The sequence below is a fragment of the Micropterus dolomieu genome, linkage group LG09 (assembly GCF_021292245.1).
Source record: "Micropterus dolomieu isolate WLL.071019.BEF.003 ecotype Adirondacks linkage group LG09, ASM2129224v1, whole genome shotgun sequence".
NCBI lineage: Eukaryota > Metazoa > Chordata > Actinopteri > Centrarchiformes > Centrarchidae > Micropterus > Micropterus dolomieu.
Window position 1 is genome coordinate 13,318,096 of NC_060158.1, and position 18,356 is coordinate 13,336,451.

Consider the following 18,356-nt stretch of genomic DNA (forward strand, 5'->3'; position numbering starts at 1 on the left):
ACACACACACACACACACACACACACACACACACACACACACACACACACACACACACACACACACACACACACACACACACACAGAGTAGAGTTGGGAGAGGTTTGCTGGATTCAAGAGCGGGTGCATTCCTGGCTATAATGGGCTAACTAGATCACACACACACAAGCACACGCACACATTATCCGTCCACTGCAAGCAGAAAGCGGCAGCATCAGACCAGTCTAACTTAAAAAACTGCTGATTCTTTCGAAAAAATCGCAAACCTCATGGGAGCGGAAATGCAGCAAAACAAACAATAGACTTCACAGTACAGTATTTAAAAAATCTTAATATATAGAACTGAAACCTTTCAAGTTAGCTGCAGGCAACAAACACATTAGAAAAAGTTAAAGACACCATTGAACATCAGAAACACGAGTCTGGCTGGATAAACATTGATGAATACCACCTTAAGTTGTTTATACTAATACATTTGAGTATCAGCAACAGAGCGGTTCCTTTTATTCTAGCTCATATGAGGATATTTTTAGTGGCACATTAAAGTCTTCCCTTTCCTCTCATGTGGAACATAAATCATGCACAGCAATGGTTTAGCAAGTCATGCCTGTTTGATTCAAAGTATAAACATTTTCCAGTCTTTATGCTAAACTAAGCTAACATGTTTACCTTAAAGACATGAGAGTGATATTAATCTTCTAACCTAACTCTTGGCAAGAAAGCTGATTAAACGCTTTTCCTTCTCCTTTACTACCATCCAGCGTATTATTTAGCTTGCCTTACATTAACAGCTGAACTGCCAGCCAGTTGTGCTTTCTCCATCTTATTCTAAATGGCAGATTATTTTGATGGCAGAGCTTTTTTTTTGAGAAAATCACCCAAAGGGTTTCTAAAAAGATTTAGGATAAATTTAGGGACACGCTCTCACAGAGCCTGATAAATCCTGAGCATAGCTGCAAGGGTAATGTTCAGGACAGCAGATGTTTGACTCTTGTTTCCAACAGCTGACTCTGCACACTGATTTTATTTTAAACACCACCATCTGGTTAGGAGAGACTTGGTCCATCTTTCCCTTTTCTTCTTCCTGCTGGCTCTCTCTTCTCCCCCCCCCTCTCTCTGCCTATCTGTCTGATTCTGCACAGATTTGATCCTAAACGCTACCATCTGCTTACATGACAGCTAGACCCACTATTTCTTTCTCTTCCTCTCTGTGGTTGTCTCCCTCTTACCGTCTTACTCTCTCTTTATCCTCATATCCTTTTTTCTCCTGTTTTCTCTTTCCTGCTATATCTGTCATTTTCACCTTTTTCCCTTTTGAACGCTGTCCTTTCTGTCCTTGTCTCTTCTCTTTTTCTTCTCCCTTCACTCCTCCACCACCACCACCACCGTTACTCCCTGCCGCCCAGCTGCTCTCACACAGACAGATATGCACAACACATGCTCAGCTGACACTCTTTGCCAAGTGTTTGCGTGTATGTGTGTGTGTGTGTGTGTGCAGTAAGAGAAAAAGAGAGGAGCTACGTGGGTGTTGCTTTTCACAGGAGTTGTCGAAACTCTGAGCTAGCTTCGTACTTTTAGTTTTTAGTTTTTTGGGTATAGTGTAGTTTTTTACCTCACACTTGAATGTGTGTGTGTATGTGTGTATTGGTGACCCTTCATACCATAGTGGACACACGGTAAACTGAACATGTGCATGATGGTTACCATTGTTTGTGTATTTATGTTATTTTAAACTTTAAAATCTAAACGTTTTTATTTTTAATTTTGTCCTATTGTGTTTTTGAGTGTTTTTACACTATATGTGTGTATCTACTGTTACAGAGACTGATGACTATGCAGAGATAGTTGATGAAGAGGACACATACACCATGCCCTCCAGTAAGTAACTTAATCAATCTTCTCTTTTGCCCAACTAAAGTCATTTGTACTCCAAATATGAGCTTCTTTAGCAAGGGAAGTACATAACAATTGTTTCACTGTTATTCTTCTGTAAAATGCTTACATTCTCAAACAGACGTTCATTTTGTTCTGCTATCTGACAGCCGAGCGCGGTGTGAATCTTTTCCAAGAAACACACTTGCACAAGGAACATCAGAGAAGTTGCATTAAACCACATTTGGTTAGGTAGCAGCTAATCAAATTCAGGCCAGTTTCACTGTCTTATATAAACAGCTGGAGGTCAGAGAGGCTACAACTCAAACTGTGTAACTCCGGTTGGTTGGGCTCACATTACGTCTGTCAAATTCATTCAAATGTCGGTAGTTAAAAAAAAAACCAGCCCAGAATGTGCTGGTAAGTTTGGCTTCAGACCTGTAAGCAATGGTGGCTTTTTCACTCTGTTCCGATACATTTGATGTGGATATTTCGTCCAGTACAAACTACTTATGTATTTGATTGCGTGGCCAACTTTGAAAATGGACTGTGTTCTCCTTTCCTCCCACAGTCCTTTTCTATCTTTCTCTGTCTGGCTTTGTGTCTTTGTCTCCATAATGTAGCTTTTTTAGTCTCCGTCTTTCTGCGACTTCCTCTAAACAAACTTTCTGCAGACATATTTTCCTACTCACTGCCTGAGTTTGTACGTGTCTTCATGTCATTAATGTCTTTTTTTATTGTATGTAAAAAAAACAGCTGTATAACATTAAGGACTAATATAGCAAACCCATTCTTTTAACCATTATGTGGCAGTATCAGCTCAGTTTTTCATTCATTAACATCATATAAAGAGTGAAATGGGTCTGTGTATGTGTGTGCGCGCGTGTGTGTGTGTTTTCTGAGCTAATTTCAGTCTTAAAGCAGCAGTCTGGCTCTTTCCCCCTCTTCATCTCTCTTTCTTCCTCTTTCTCCCAACGCCAACACAGTCAGCTATGGAGTAGTTGAAGGTAAAACCTCCTGTCTCTCACACATATTGTGTCCTACTGAAATGCCTTGAGATTTTATTTTGTTATTTTTCCTTGCCAGGCACTTGATTACGTTGCAGGGAAATATGTGCCTCTTCAGCCTTCCTCATTAAAACTAATTGGTTGACCTTCCTGCAAGCTAGTTTGATCATTTAAATAGCACACACTGATTAACATGATTAACATTATCACTTTTTGTGGCTTTTTTGAGTGGTTAGGAACCAATGTCGGATGTTTTCTTTTACCATTACTGTCTGGCAAAGAAAAATACAGAGACTCAAGATACCTAGACTCCAGATTGTTGTTGACTTGTGGTTGTTGGTGTTTTGTAGAATACAGTTCATTCGGGTCTGGTATTGGAAATGAAAGGGAGAGCCAATCCATAAACAATCCAAGATGTTACTTTGTTAGAAGTTTAATCAGAATTTGGGATGATGAAGTGTTCCAAGACGTCTGGAGCTAAACACCCTCGCAGTATTTGCGTTGTTTATTGGCTTGGTTCTCATTTCACCATCATGTTGTGTTGTATTTCTTAATCGTGATTTATTACCACAGTCGTTTGTTGTTGTCGTCTGACATCTGTGGGTTCTTTTCTGTTTGATGTCATTATTAGTTTCAAGTATGGATTAACTGCAGTAAATTTCTTTATAATGGAATGTGTTTTGGCTACGCTGTTGGTATTTGTGTTTTTAATCTGTTTATCTGTTGGTTGAGTCGAATAGCTTTTTCAGGATAAGTTCCTGATGGTCAGTGTCTTGCATAACTCTTGAACTCAGTATCTAGTCCATTTTTGCTGGGGATGGTTGGCAGCTGACATTGATGGAACTCTGGAGAAATGTTTCATTAACTAGGCGGAAATATTGATAACACATAAAAGTCAAGTGTCAAATCATGTTAAAATGGGGATATCAGTTGCATAAACAACCGCTTTCATTCATTTTCTTGTCAAATGTTACTGCAGACACAGACCATAGTGAATACATTACAGATCCAGATAAAGTATTTCACTAAGAAGACCTACATCCAGGCCCAGGCCTTCCTCCCTGCTTTGCAAAGTGTTTAAGACGTGGGCTCTTGATTTTTACATGCACAGAGCACTCCAGGTTTTTATCTCAATTATTCAGAACAACTTGTTTATGTGTTTCCCAGTAGCCTCTTTTCCACTGTGTCAGTATACAGAAATAAAGAAAAAAAAATAATGGGACAATGTGCATGTAAACACAGATGTCTCATGAACCTTACATTTTGCATGTTAAATGAGTTATGTGGGTGTCTGTGTAATTTTGTCCGGCAGAGTGCATGCAAATTCAAGATTTGTCTAGAGGTGGTAGGAGAATATAGCTAGATATAAAATCTGAACGTACAAACCTGGGTTGGAAATGTATTTTTGTAAATTGTTAATTGTTTATTTTAGTGCAATCTGATTGTCAGTGGGTGGGGTTTACCACAAAGGACTGCCAGAAAGTTAGAAAATATTTCATATTGTCTTTAAAGTATCTTAATACTTTTACTTTTGTGATTAAAACAATTACTTGATACCATCCAAATTGTCCTGGTAAGCTCCATCCATGTCATCTGAGAGAATCTTGCGATGGGTCTTTCGTGTGTTTAAACAACGGCAGGTAAACTGACCTATTTCACTCTTGCTGCTACTTTTTTTTTTCTTCTCCTCCTCTCTCTCAGCACGGGATTATGAGATCCAGAGAGACAGGATAGAGTTAGGCCGCTGTATAGGAGAGGGTCAGTTTGGAGATGTACACCAAGGAGTCTACAACAGCCCGGTATGTGGAAATTTATTTTCATTTTTTTTAAGAGTTTTGTCCGTTCATTGCATTAAACACTTGCTGTATTGTTATATAGCATCAATATGTAAGTAATACTTGTTGTGCCGTGTGTTCTGCAGGACAAACCAGCTCTACCTGTCGCCATTAAGACCTGTAAGAACTGTACATCAGACAGCGTCAGAGAAAAGTTCCTACAAGAAGCATGTAAGACCCCCCCTGTGTATCAACTTGACTTATGAACAAACCACGCTTTCTTGATGATGCATGTGTTAATGTGTGTGTGTGTCTGTTTCCCCTTGCAGTAACAATGCGTCAGTTTGACCACCCTCACATCGTCAAGTTGATCGGAGTGATCACAGAAAACCCTGTGTGGATTATCATGGAGCTCTGTACTCTCGGAGAGGTACGCCTGAGGCTGTGTCGATAACGGGCCGTTCACACATAAGGACTGAGTAGAGTAGAGTGTGTGTCACTTCTTGTCAGTATACAAAGGAAACTGTTGAGTGTAAGTCATTAGGGTAAGCTCCCAGGAAAAGCAAACATAACAATCACATCGGTGTGAGATAGCTCACGTTTTCTCATTAAACATGGTGATCTGCTATGTTCTATAATGAAAAACTATTTCTCTTTCATTACCCCGTCCCTGTTTTTATGTTTATATTTCTCTCTCTCTCTACAGTTGCGTTCATTCCTTCAGGTGAGGAAGTACAATTTGGATTTGGCCACTCTCATTCTGTTTGCCTACCAGCTCAGCACAGCACTGGCATATCTGGAGAGTAAACGCTTTGTACACAGGTACACACACACATGCACACACACAGAACATTAGATAGCAGCAGCTGAGGCTTTGGGAGAGGTCGAGGGCAGCTTCCCCCTTAGTTGGCATCTTGCCTCTGCCATCAGTGTGCCAATAGGGTGAATGTGACATGTAGTATAAAGTGCTTTGAGTGGTCAGAAGACTAGAAAGGTGCTAATCAAGTACAGTCCATTTTCCATAGACTGACTGAGGAGTAACTGTAGGCATGTGAGTGATTCACGTTATTATTGTCATGCCAGATATATAAATATTCAAACAGAAGAACCAGGAAAGTTCCAAATGTTTTGATTGCTAATATGATCTTAAAATAAATAATAATAATATCATTTTGCTGCGTCTGAAATCATGCCGCCATTAACTCATTCATTCAAAACACTGCATTGTGGGATTTTTAGCGGGAGGTTGTGTACATTTTTATGAACGCCTCATTTTTTGATCTGTTGTGCGATGGTTTGAGAGCAGTATGTGCCTCATACATTTCACTTTTACAATTCAGACTCTGAAATAAAGTAAATAAAGACAGAAAGGACAATCTTTATTGGTAGACCACAAACCGAAAAGTTCTTCTTTATACTCAAGTGTTGCTGGAGTTTTTGACGTCTGTAGATATTTTGCATATGAGACATAACAAATAACATAAATGATTCAGGCTTAATGACATCCCATGTTGACTTGCAGGGACATAGCGGCACGCAATGTGTTGGTCTCCTCAGTCGACTGTGTGATGCTCGGAGACTTTGGTCTGTCACGATACATGGAGGACAGCTCTTACTACAAAGGTAATGATACACCTGCACACTAAAACCAACACACTCATACACAGTTTTGTATTCTGTTATGACAACAGAACATTGATTCACTAACTTTGCAGATGCATTCAAGACCGTTTTCCAAGCCCTAACCCTCCACACTGTTAGATGTTTCCACTTTGTTGGAGTGTGACAGCAGTGTTTCCTGCTGTTGGCTACTCTGATTTTACGAGCAGTGCTGACCTGAGAACAGTTTGTTGTACCCCTAACATTTACAGCTTTGTGTACAACCACATTTATAGTTGCCAGTACTTTACCGCCATCAACAGGTGACATCAGGGTACTGCAATTCATCTTGACTGTCACCTATTACATATGTTAGCGTAACAAATGTAATGTAGTTATAAAAATTGTTCTGTAATTTTAATGTATCTGTGTTTGTCTTTGCCTCAGCTTCTAAAGGTAAACTTCCTATCAAATGGATGGCTCCTGAGTCTATCAACTTCAGAAGATTCACTTCTGCCAGTGATGTCTGGATGTTTGGTGAGTTATGATCATTTATGTGTGTATGCATGTGTTGTGTTAGTTACTGTTGCGGAAAAATATAATTACAGTACATTGTCTTATGTGTCCATGCCTGACATTTGTGTGTTTGTCAATAATTTTTTGTCCTAAAGAACCCAGTCTGCTTGTTCCTCTTGTTGCTCTGTAGGTGTGTGTATGTGGGAGATCTTGATGTTCGGCATCAAGCCTTTCCAGGGGGTGAAGAACAATGACGTGATTGGCAGGATAGAGAACGGCGAGCGATTGGCTATGCCTCCTCAGTGCCCACCCACACTCTACAGTTTGATGACCAAATGTTGGTCGTATGACCCCAGCAAGCGACCGCGATTCACCGAACTCAAAACACAGCTCAGGTAATAAAATGTTTTTGTCAGTTTGTGCTTACAAGCGCTTGCGTGTTGTCATGTGTTAAATATACTTAAATATTGATTAGGCCATGTACTATTACTATAGTGATGATATACTAATGTACTATAATGCCAGTACAGTTATCAGAACTGGGCAGTATATATCTGTATCATTTATTGAATTAATTATTATGAAATAATTGGATAAATAGTGATTAAACACATTCTGTTGATAAAATTAAAGATTAAAAGCCAATATTCATTGAATTTGCTCAATTTACAACAAAGAATGAATTTGTTGAATAATCAATCCCTTGCCCATGTAGAGCCTCATTCCTGATCCCTTGGTGTATTTACCATAAATAAATCACAGTAGCCTCTGTCATTTTGTATCCTTGGTGTTATTGGAGCTAGTTTTTCTCCAAATAAAGAAGAATTTTCCTATGGATTTAACTTCCACCACTGATAAAGAAGATGTGTTAGTTTCCATACTTTTCACGTTTTATAAATTTCCCTGTACTGAGAAACATAAACATGTTGGAGAAAATGTTTTTCCTATTGATCCACCTCCTATTAAGATAAAGAAGTAAAAGCCCTTTGTGTATGCATTTCTCAGCACCATACTGGAGGAAGAAAAGCTTCAACAAGAGGAGAGACTTCGAATGGAGATGAGGAGACAAGTCACTGTGTCCTGGGACTCTGGAGGGTCCGATGAAGCGCCGCCTAAAGTAAGACTGTGTGACTGTCTTATTGACTCATTTCTGTGCATGTGTTTGGCATGGCTGATAAACTGAAACAAACTGTTATCTCTCTGTCTGTAGCCCAGTAGACCAGGTTACCCCAGTCCTCGTTCCAGTGAAGGCTTTTTCTCCAGCCCCCAGGTCAACCACTTCCCGGTACAGCAAATACACACAGACACACACACACACACACACACACCGCTCCCATAGTGAGAAAACTGTGCACTTCTGTTCTTTCTCACCCACCGTGGCTGCATCAGGGTTTTCCTCTGACTTGCAGAGGTTTTACTGTAGGTGGCAACAGTAGCAGCGTGCCGGAGCGCAGAGGGGAACATGGGGGAATTTCTGACTCTGCAAAGTCTTACAGGGAAAAAAAACCCCAAACATACTGAAACCTTTATTAACCTTTATTTATTTAAGAAAAATATATAGTATCAGGAATAGATAACAAAATATTTTCTTTAGGGAAAATAAACATGTTTGTGGTGATGAAGTCGCACTCAATCTTATCAGTGGTCAATTTTTGTGTTCTCACCACCACAAACTTTTTCTTCATGGTCATCCTTTTATTGTCCTCTAACTTTGTGCAAAGCATGCTTTTCTTCTCTTTTTCAACAAAATACATTGCTTAACAGTTGTTGGGAGAGCCTGATGTTGTAAGAATCACATATAGTTGAATTTAGTAATAATTTATATATTGGTTTCCCAGTTGCATGTAATGTAATTTAACATAGTTTCGTTTCAAGAGGACTGCAGACATTCATTATATTATGCGTAGAGTTTCTACAGAGTTCTGTAGAGGCTGGGCAGTGCGGAAATCAACACAAAACAAAACTCAACCCAAAAGTCCACCTTAAATCTTGTGAGGAAGTTTAGGTCTAGAAAAAGTACAAGGAGTATTAAACTTTGTAGGAATGTTGTTTACAAGAAAAAGGCACATTAATCACAGATCTTTAAAAAAACATGCCACTAAATTTCGTCCTACAATATTGGAAACCTCTTTTGTCAGGTTCTATAAATCACCCTCGTAACCATCAAATGATCTTGGTCTCTGAAGTGTCCAGGTTGAGCACTGTCATCACAATAAAGTCCAACCCAGTAAACTCAGTATTTAGTCTGAGTTAACTCAGACGGCAGGCGTGCGCTGCCTGTGTCAAAGTCAGAAAGAGAAATGGGAAAGCAGAGAAAATGAGAGAGACTTTGAGTGCAGTCATTCCTATCCTCATAAACCGAGCAGACAGCAGGCATTTCCTGTAGCTCTAAAAGCCACACACACTCACACACAAATCAAAGCCACTCTGCAGCTCTTGAGCTCCTCTTGAGCTGCTCTCTTGCCCTCTCTCTCGTCCTTATAAGGAGTTCATCATTTGAACTGCCATTTAAGTCAAACTTGATCATATCACAAATAGGAATAACATCTATATATTTTGGTGTTGTGTATTACACACCAGACTGAGAGCAGCTGAAGATAAAACTCCTCTATTTGAGGTCTCGTGCTAAATCATGGCTTAGCAATAGCAATGCTTACCTTAAGTGTTAATGGATTGGTATAATTCTTTCTTAATGGTTTGTTGATTATTCACTCATTCTGCTCTGATGCAGGTACCCTTTTTTGAAATTTGACAGTTTAAAATAGTCTCTAAGGAAATATCAGTCAATTAACACTCTTATAACATGAATGTTACAAGAGTGTTCATTTTCTCTGTTTTATTGCATTCAGATGAGTTTTTTCCACTCCTGACCGTTTCTTGTTCTCGTCCCAACATTTTTGGAGCTGAAAAATGACTACCAACTACTAATGAGCTCGAAACTAAGTTATGGTTAAATCTGATACAAAAAGTAAATAATGGGAGCCTTGGCAATGGTGGGAACTGTTGGGCTTCTGTAAATAGCATCATAGAGTACGGTCTAGACCTGCTCTTTTATGAAAAGCGCTGTGAGATAACTGTTGTTGTGATTTGGCGCTATATAAATAAAATTGAATTGAATTGGCATAATCAGTCGGTGTATTTGTTTAGTGTGCATATACTCTTGTGTCATGTTGTACGAATAGCAAGCAAAAGCAATAATTCCCTCTGCTTCTGTCCACCTCCAGCTGTCAGCCCACGGTGGTATAGGAGGAGTAGGGGGCAGTTACCCTCCTACTGATTCCTGGAATCAACACAGACCTGAACACACAGCCCTGTGGAGCCCAAACATGGAGGTATAAACATTCACACACCTATTCTCTCACACACACAGTATGCATTCACAAACAGTTTCATAAAGAGCGTTTGACATTTGGTGCGACCCACTGAAATTACTGCTATTATATTATCCAGTGAAGTGCTGAGTTTTCATTTTTTCACATACATTATTTCTGTTTTTCTTTTTCATCTGTAATGGGTCTTAGTAATATAATTGAAAATGTTTTTTCATATATATTTATGTAATTGACTTTTCATTTAGATTAAACATAGCGGGTGAAATAACAGTAGTGAGGTCCTGGCAAGTTGTTTTTTCAGGCAGAGGGCAGTGCTCTGTGCAGGGGAATAAAGTAACTGCAGTCAGGGAAATGTTTAAACAACAGCTTGATCCCTGCAATCATTTCCATATATATATTTAAGATAATCACACAGTTCAGTCAATCACTTGTCAGCATGTACAGAAGATTGAGGTGATCATGTTGCTGTCCTGATTCTGTTTATCCAGTTTTGTACTTTTTGAATTTCATTATTTAGTATGACTAAACGTTTAAAGTAAAAGAAAAGACCAGTAATTCACATTTAAGCACCCATGTTTTGTACAGGACAGTGGATGTGTAGGCCACGCTATGATGGAGGAGAGGCTGATGATGCAGCAGCAACAGATGGAGGACGACCAGCGGTGGCTGGAGCAGGAGGAGAGCTTCATGGTAATACACAAACACAGAGATATTCACATATAAGCTACTGTTTCAAAACATCACCTCTAGTAACACATTTACAAACAGGTCAGCCTTTCTATGGGTCATCATAATACTTTTCATACACATGTGTCAGGAAGTCAGATTCTGGCTATTGAGCGTTCATGCATGCTAGAGGAGCAGTAGCAGCATGAGAGAAGATGTTTATGTCTTACCAGGAGGTTCAAGAAAACTTAAGTGCAATGGCTAGTTATTTAGTAATCAGAATACTTGGGTCATCCAAAGGCAGTAATCTGTTAATATGGAGAAGATTGTGGCGTTATTAACACCATGGAAAAACACACAACAAACCTAAAAGCATGCACAAACAAAATCATCTGAAAAGATATCATCAAAACCCTAATTGACATAACCGACTGGACTGAGATAAATTAGAAAAAGAAGGAAATGAAAACTGGACGTTGAACGAACAAAACAAATATGCCAGAGGAGAATATCTTTGAACTGGCTCAGTTGTGCTTGATTTATCTCATCAGACACTGAAACATCCCGTAGAAGGAGCCAAATCACCACTTTTGCAAAACAGGTCTGTTTTTCTTCTCTCTTCAGGTCAGATTGTTTTCTCCTCTTGTCTGGATGAGCTGTTTTCATTTCTGAGCCAGCTGTAGGCGAGCTGACAGAAAAGAGAGAGAGAAAAAAGATGAGTGATGGGCAGTCTGTCGTTGTTCTTACTGATAAAGTCCAGTTAGCCTGCCATATTTGAAAGGCACATTTATTGCTTCACAGAACTGGAAGTCTCACAGGACGGACGTGGCAGACTGAATTGCTGATATCTTATTTGTTGTTAGCTAACCTCTGGGCATATTATTTTCTTGCTGGCTTGTATGTTCACTTGATGCACCAGTTCCTCTCTGCACCTTCAGAAACTTTTGATAGACTATGCTTTAATGCTGGGGACACACAAATAGCACTCGTGGCTCACCACATCCCCAGAGTTTTACAGCCCTGACCTTAGAATGTGGAAACATAATCAGAGGAAACTTCCTTCACAGGAATGAATAAAATATTGTGCTATTTTATGATTTTAAGACCCGTTATCAACCACATTCATGACACTTGATAAATCACAGCGGGCCTAATGCAACCACTGCCCAGGGACTTTCCCATTCCCTCTGAAGCACTCACCATCAATTTGTACAAGTCAGTTCATAGAAACAAGAAAGTAAAAATAATCAAATAATATCAGCTATCCAATGATATAATACTGTGAAAGGGGCCAATCTGCTGCTTAATGAGTACTTGAAGTACCTTTTGCTGTTCATGCTTGCAATGTCACTACTTCTAAGCTCTATTGGTTATATATGCAAATAAACCTTGTGATGAACTCTAAAAGGAGAATAAAAACAAGGCGCAATAAGAGAAAAGGAAAGCACGGCCTGAATAGAAAGAGATGGAAGTTTGTGAGGAGGAACAAGACTGGAGGACAGAAGGAGGGAGAAAGGAAGTGGGATTGGCAAGAGCCATCGAGAGGGTGGAACGAACCATCAGGGAGAGGGAGGCAAACGGAGGAAGATGTAGAGAGATGGAAAAAGTGGGAGGGAGAAACAGACTGAGGGAGAGAAACGGAGAGGAGAGTCAGGCGGTTGGATCTTTTCTCTCCAGGATTTAGTCTCTGCGGCTCAGTGGAGCTTTTCCTCCTTTGGAAAAACTTTCCCTCTTTTTCTGTCTATCTTTTCCTCCCCCTCCATTCTTCTCTGACTCAGTTTTTCTGTCTTTCTCAGTTTATTTCTCTCTGCACCATCTTCCACGTTCTTAGTTTCCTCTCTCTCTCTCTCCCCCTCCCAGTATCTCTGGAGTCTCTGTCCTTCCCTTTATGATCTGCCTTCCTCTCTCTATGTCCTAAGGATTTCTTTGCCTCAATCTCTCTTCATCCCATACTTTCTGTCCCCATCTCCGCCCTTCTTTCGATGGCCTCCACTCTCTGCTTTCCTCCTCCTGTCTTCTTCAGCCTCTGCTCTCCCAGGATGCATCTCTTCAAGGCGTGCTTCACCAAAACGGTACTGACACAGACAGGGGAGAAGGAGTTACATGCTTGGTTTTAGTGGTGCAAATGTGGACAGAGTTTTGTGATGTTACTGTTTTCTTGAGACTAAATGTGTGTAAACAGACTTGAAGTCGTGAAGTCATCTGTGTGAACAGGATTGCGTTTACCTGCTGCTCTTCTTCCTCACTGACTTGGTGGTGATGATGTTCACTTTTTAGGCAGTGCAGATGGAAAACTGACCAACTGCTGCAGGTTGTAGTAATCAGTGGAATTGAAATTCTGCATTTTGCTGGTTAATAATAATGGAAATGATAACTATATTAGCTGCTTTGCATAGCTTTTATTTCCGTAACCTGCAGGTGGCTGTCAAACTGTTGATGTTTGTGTCTTGCTTTTTATATTTCTTGTTTGTTTGTGAATGCCCCATGCCATTTATTAACGTCAGTCTTGTATAAAATGTTGATGATTTAGAATCAAAGCTGTGGTCACAGTTTTGTTTTACTTTATTTTGTCACTAAAGTAGAATTACCTGTAACAAATGGATATAATTTTACAGTGCTGCAAATCGCTCCAAAAGCACATGCATAGTTTAGGATTTTATATTTACATTTTTTTCCCGTTCAATTTGTCTTTCTGTCTCTTCCTTGCAGAAGACAGAGTCTAGAAACAGCAGAGGAAGCATCGACAGAGAGGATGGCACACTACAAGCACCGGTAAGTCACTGCGTGTGTGTGTGTGTGTGTGTGTGTGTATTGATAATACATATATTGAAAATCGTCTGTTTACCTGTTAGTGAGTTATGATTTTTTAGCTCCACACACTGAGAGATTGCAGAGAGCAATGTCAAGTTAAAACAGAGTCAACGTGCAATTGGGGAAATGCTGAAAAGACAGGAAGCTATGTTGTATAGAAAAAAGAGACAAGGAGGAGAAAATAAGCACATTATAGCAAAGAGGAGAAAGTCTTTAGTCCGACAGACAGACAGAGGAAGGCTGGGAGAAAGAGAGAAAGTATTTCTGTCTGTGAGCCAGGGAGGGTACTGCCTACACACCAACCACATGACCACAGAGGGCTCTTGGGAGTTTTAAACCCAGAAGCACTGCACAGTCAACTTTACTGTAAATGTGTGTTATAATATCCTAAGGCAAATTCTCAGCATTAACCTTATGATTTCTGCACTGTATCAACTGTAACTGTAGCGGAGTGCTGACATTGCCTGTGGGAATACAACTGTGAATGTGGAGGTATATTTTCTTATGTTAAGCTTGTGAATTCAGAATCACATAAACGTTTTAGCAAAGTTTATCTTCTTATTCAAAGAGTTTGTCCCCTTTAATGAGAACTGAAGGTTTGCCTACCATCAATCTGGTGTGTCTTTGTGTGTGTTTATCTCTGCACAGGGAGGAAGCCAACATATCTACCAGCCTGTAGGGAAACCAGGTGAGAGAACGAGCATACTGACATACTTGAGTAAAAAAATTATTCAAATAAGAGTATAGAATTATTATCAGTAAGTTGTCATTGTAGAGCCTCAATACGCTACAGGAATACAATGAAGCTTGCACGTTAACTAGTTTATACACTGTTAGATACTGAACACGTTTTCTGTTAAATCGTAAAATATAAGTTTAAAGTTGCAAATGAAATGAAAAAACTCACAGTACAAGTACCCTTAAATTGTATTGTGCTTGAGTAAATGTATGTAGTCACATACTTTCCACCTCTGCATACCAGCATAAAGTACCTGTTAGCATGCATCAAACTTACATATAAACTCTGTACTGGTGATACTAGTATTACTTAGCATGCTAGCATGCTACATACGGATAATAATGTCAAACTCCTTTTTTTTCTCCACAGAACACGTGGCTCCTCCTAAGAAACCGCCCCGCCCTGGAGCTCCTGCTCACCTGGGGAACCTGGCAGGTCTCTGCCCCATGGACAGCTACAACGAGGGGGTCAAGGTATATATGCACACATACATATGCACAAGCTCAAAGGAGGACATAACACATACGGGCTTTGAACAATTCATCTCCTTAAAAATACAGAATGTATTCCCCAGTTTTAGAAATGATCAGATGAAGCTGAATTAGAACATTTTGTGAACTTATATAGCCTCTTTCACTTGTGTTAATCTTGCACGCTTAGTATGGACGTTCCTATTCTAGCATATCATTTTTGAGTTGACTTCAACACTATTTGGCATTGATGGGTTGCATGCTATGCCACCTTTGGTTGGCTAATGTGCTGTCCCTCTTCTCTCCCCCCTTTACTCCTTGTTCCCCTCTCATTAACATCCATTCATTCATTCCATTTGTTTCCCCTTAACACCCTGCCATCTTGTTATTCCTCATGCTGCTTTTCTGACTTGTTACTCTGCATCCATTTATCCACCAATAAATCTTCCAAACCCTTTCCCCTCTATTCACGATCTGCACACCTCCATCCCCTTCAACCTCTTCCCCTGTCAAACCCCCATCCACCCAACCACACCTCCCTCCCATCTCCTCAACCTCCCCATAGCCGTGGAGGGTAAGCTGATCTTTGTGTGTGTCTGTCATCATTGTAGAGTTAGTTAGCTAATAGTTACCATCAGTAAAATGTGCAGAGAAGCTTTGCGAAGCTTTCTGAATTGTATTTTTCTTTACCAGAGACAGAACAAAATATCCCTGTTGCCAAACTTGCGGCAAACAAACTTTCAAGTGCATCTCATGGTCATTAGCAAAGATGGTGACTGTGAGATATGTGAAAGCTCCAAAAAGGTACTAAAATGTAAATGAGTTGATATTATTTTGTTGTAAATAAAACATTGTAAGCTTGTTCCACTATTCCCCATTCAAAGTAATGGATACAACTAATCACATGTTAATAAGTTGGCTTAAGGTTTGTAGTAGCCATGTAGCGGAGAGTCTTATGAAAAATATCTCTGGTAAAGGAAAATAAAACCAAAATGTAAAAGTCACCATAGTGTTTTTTGTTTTTCTTCGATCAATAGAAGCATTGTAAACTGATCACTGTATGTCTTCCATTGTGTCTTTACATGTCAAATGTAGTTAAATTAATGTAGTAGTGGTTGTAGGTTTGGTGTAGAAGAAACATCCACCCAAAATGTATATAAATATTATGTTTATGAGTGTAGTTTCTGGCTTTTTGAAATCGCTTCAGCCATACTTCTATTATGTCCTGACATTAATTGCTGCGCCACACCACAATATTTTTGTAGCTTAAACAAAATTGAATCAGCTAGGTCGTTTGTTAACATTAATTAAACCTGCATTAAGGGATTTGTGACCTCTAGACATTACACTAAATCAGTTGATTTAACATTAGTATAAAAACTATCCCTTAATGTAGGTTGAACTCAGTAGATAACTGACCATGTCTGTCCTGCCATCACACCATACTAACAACCCTGCACACTCCTCTGTCAGTAGTAGAAAAAGTTAAGGTATCTAGTATGTAGGTAGAAATGCATGTAGATAGAAATAACATCTTGAGGGGGTGTGTGTGTGTGTGTGTGTGTGTGTGTGAGAGAGAGAGAGAGAGAGAGAGAGAGAGAGAGAGTGACAGTATGTATTTTGTTAGTTTTTGTGTGTGTAAATCTAGTCAGATACTGCCCCCCAGTGTTGTGTCTGTCTAACTACAGTCCCCTACGTTGACCCTAGTAGCAGAAAGAGCTTTTAAGAATTTAATTGTAACACAATTTCTAAAATGAGTTAATCTTCCTTTAATAAGATTTATAAAACAAAACGTGTAAAATGTCTATTTTAGCAGCTCATTGTAACTCAATGTACTTTTCTCATTGGTTCAGTTGCAGCCACAGGAGATCAGCCCGCCCCCCACCGCCAACTTGGATCGTTCCAATGACAAGGTCTATGAGAATGTGACAGGATTGGTTAAAGCTGTGATCGAGATGTCCAATAGGATTCAGCCTGCAGCCCCGGAAGAGTATGTCCCAATGGTCAAGGTAAGCTAATGGAATAATGGTAGGAAAATGTTATAATGCTACACTTTTCTTTCCTTTACTTAAAAATATTTGGACACAAGTTAAATATCCATCATCATCAACAGATTTAAAAGTGCATATTACCTGAAGACTAATTTTTGTGTGTGTGTGTGTGTGTGGTAGGAGGTGGGTCTGGCGCTGAGGACTCTGCTAGCGACAGTGGATGAGACACTTCCTGTGCTGCCAGCCAGCACACACAGAGAGGTAAACACATACACACACACACACACACACACACACACACACACAATTAAAAGTGTATAATGGAGGGTGGAAATACATAACAGTTTCCCTGAATACTATATTTAAAGGTGCCTCAGAGTAAAACCACTGGAAAGAATCCTGATGGTGACGACCCTAGCAAACAGATTTCTATGTTGTGCCGTTGTGAGAACATGTACAGTATATAACATATATAAACAAGGCACTTTTTCACTTGAATAGACTATTATATTTACAGTAGATATCACTTGTCTTTTCCACACCGGCTCATGCTGTAATGTCATACACAAATGTTTTGTTTATCACACTTTAAAAACCCTGCATGTTCCTTGCAGTAAAACAAATAAAATCCATATGACCTCTAATTCCCAAACATTGTTATACAAGTTTAAATTGTGGAGGGGAAAAGTGTATAGAGACTATAAAGGAGGGACAAGTATCTCTGGTTTTACAGAATTTTAAAATATATTTATTAAATTGTTTATTGTGACTTTTCCAAATTTATGATTTCGCAATATTGAAGGGTTTCCACTTATTCTGGCTAGTTAGAGAAGCATATATTGAAGTGGCCCACAAGCTTTGTTCTCTTTATTTTTAAGTATCTTTTTAGTTCTTCTTCTCATGGAGAATGTGTTGTATGATTTTTACATTTTGTTTGCGATATCACAGATTGAGATGGCCCAGAAGTTGTTGAATTCAGATCTGGCTGAGTTAATATCGAAGATGAAACTGGCCCAACAGTATGTCATGACAAGGTAGGTACCAACACCACAGATGTATTCAACTGATGATGGTGATTTACTGCTCACAGCACCGGTGACCTGCTGTTTTCTGTGTTCTGGACAGTTTACAAAAGGACTACAAGAAACACATGCTAATGGCAGCTCACGCCCTCGCAGTCGACGCCAAGAACCTGCTGGATGTCATCGACCAATCACGACTCAAGATGATCAGGATTTAATCAAAACGAGAGGGGGTGTGGCCCCGGGAGTTTCTGTTGCTGTGGAGATGGAGAAGCTCTCGGCCAATCACAAAGAGAACATTTAGATGGATGTCAGTGACGGACGGATAAAAAACATGAACTGATGGACAGCAGACATGACTGAGGGAAACTATCGCCCCCCTCTTCGCCTCCCTTAAACATTCACAGTTTCCTTTTTCCTCTCTCTCTCTGGTGACGCTCATGTTTTGGGTCAATATCTGTTGTTTTGTACTTTTGTTGCATTATTTGCTTTTTGTATCCAGAGAAACGCTCTTCTACCCCATCACGTACCCTCAAAGATGAGTTTTTTTTTTTTT

At 39.6% G+C, this 18,356-nt stretch overlaps 1 protein-coding gene across 14 annotated transcripts in view; it reads left to right on the plus strand.

Annotated features, from left to right (window-relative positions):
• Positions 1-18,356, plus strand: part of ptk2aa (protein tyrosine kinase 2aa) — an 84,327-nt gene that overhangs the window by 63,360 nt on the left and 2,611 nt on the right. For 3 of the 14 annotated variants that reach the window (XM_046059783.1, XM_046059785.1, XM_046059790.1), the window contains 22 exons: positions 1,822-1,878; positions 2,859-2,879; positions 4,581-4,678; positions 4,801-4,885; positions 4,984-5,084; positions 5,361-5,476; positions 6,177-6,277; positions 6,701-6,790; positions 6,960-7,164; positions 7,775-7,886; positions 7,980-8,054; positions 9,994-10,101; positions 10,687-10,791; positions 13,477-13,539; positions 14,026-14,070; positions 14,227-14,266; positions 14,687-14,790; positions 15,353-15,361; positions 16,641-16,796; positions 16,959-17,039; positions 17,727-17,812; positions 17,904-18,342. In XM_046059783.1, coding sequence (XP_045915739.1) covers positions 1,822-1,878; positions 2,859-2,879; positions 4,581-4,678; positions 4,801-4,885; positions 4,984-5,084; positions 5,361-5,476; positions 6,177-6,277; positions 6,701-6,790; positions 6,960-7,164; positions 7,775-7,886; positions 7,980-8,054; positions 9,994-10,101; positions 10,687-10,791; positions 13,477-13,539; positions 14,026-14,070; positions 14,227-14,266; positions 14,687-14,790; positions 15,353-15,361; positions 16,641-16,796; positions 16,959-17,039; positions 17,727-17,812; positions 17,904-18,018 — 1,973 coding nt within the window. In that variant the 3' untranslated portion in view covers positions 18,019-18,342. The remainder of the gene's footprint in view (positions 1-1,821; positions 1,879-2,858; positions 2,880-4,580; positions 4,679-4,800; positions 4,886-4,983; positions 5,085-5,360; positions 5,477-6,176; positions 6,278-6,700; positions 6,791-6,959; positions 7,165-7,774; positions 7,887-7,979; positions 8,055-9,993; positions 10,102-10,686; positions 10,792-13,476; positions 13,540-14,025; positions 14,071-14,226; positions 14,267-14,686; positions 14,791-15,352; positions 15,362-16,640; positions 16,797-16,958; positions 17,040-17,726; positions 17,813-17,903; positions 18,343-18,356) is intronic. The other 11 variants (XM_046059791.1, XM_046059788.1, XM_046059794.1 and 8 more) reach the window with 6 other exon arrangements.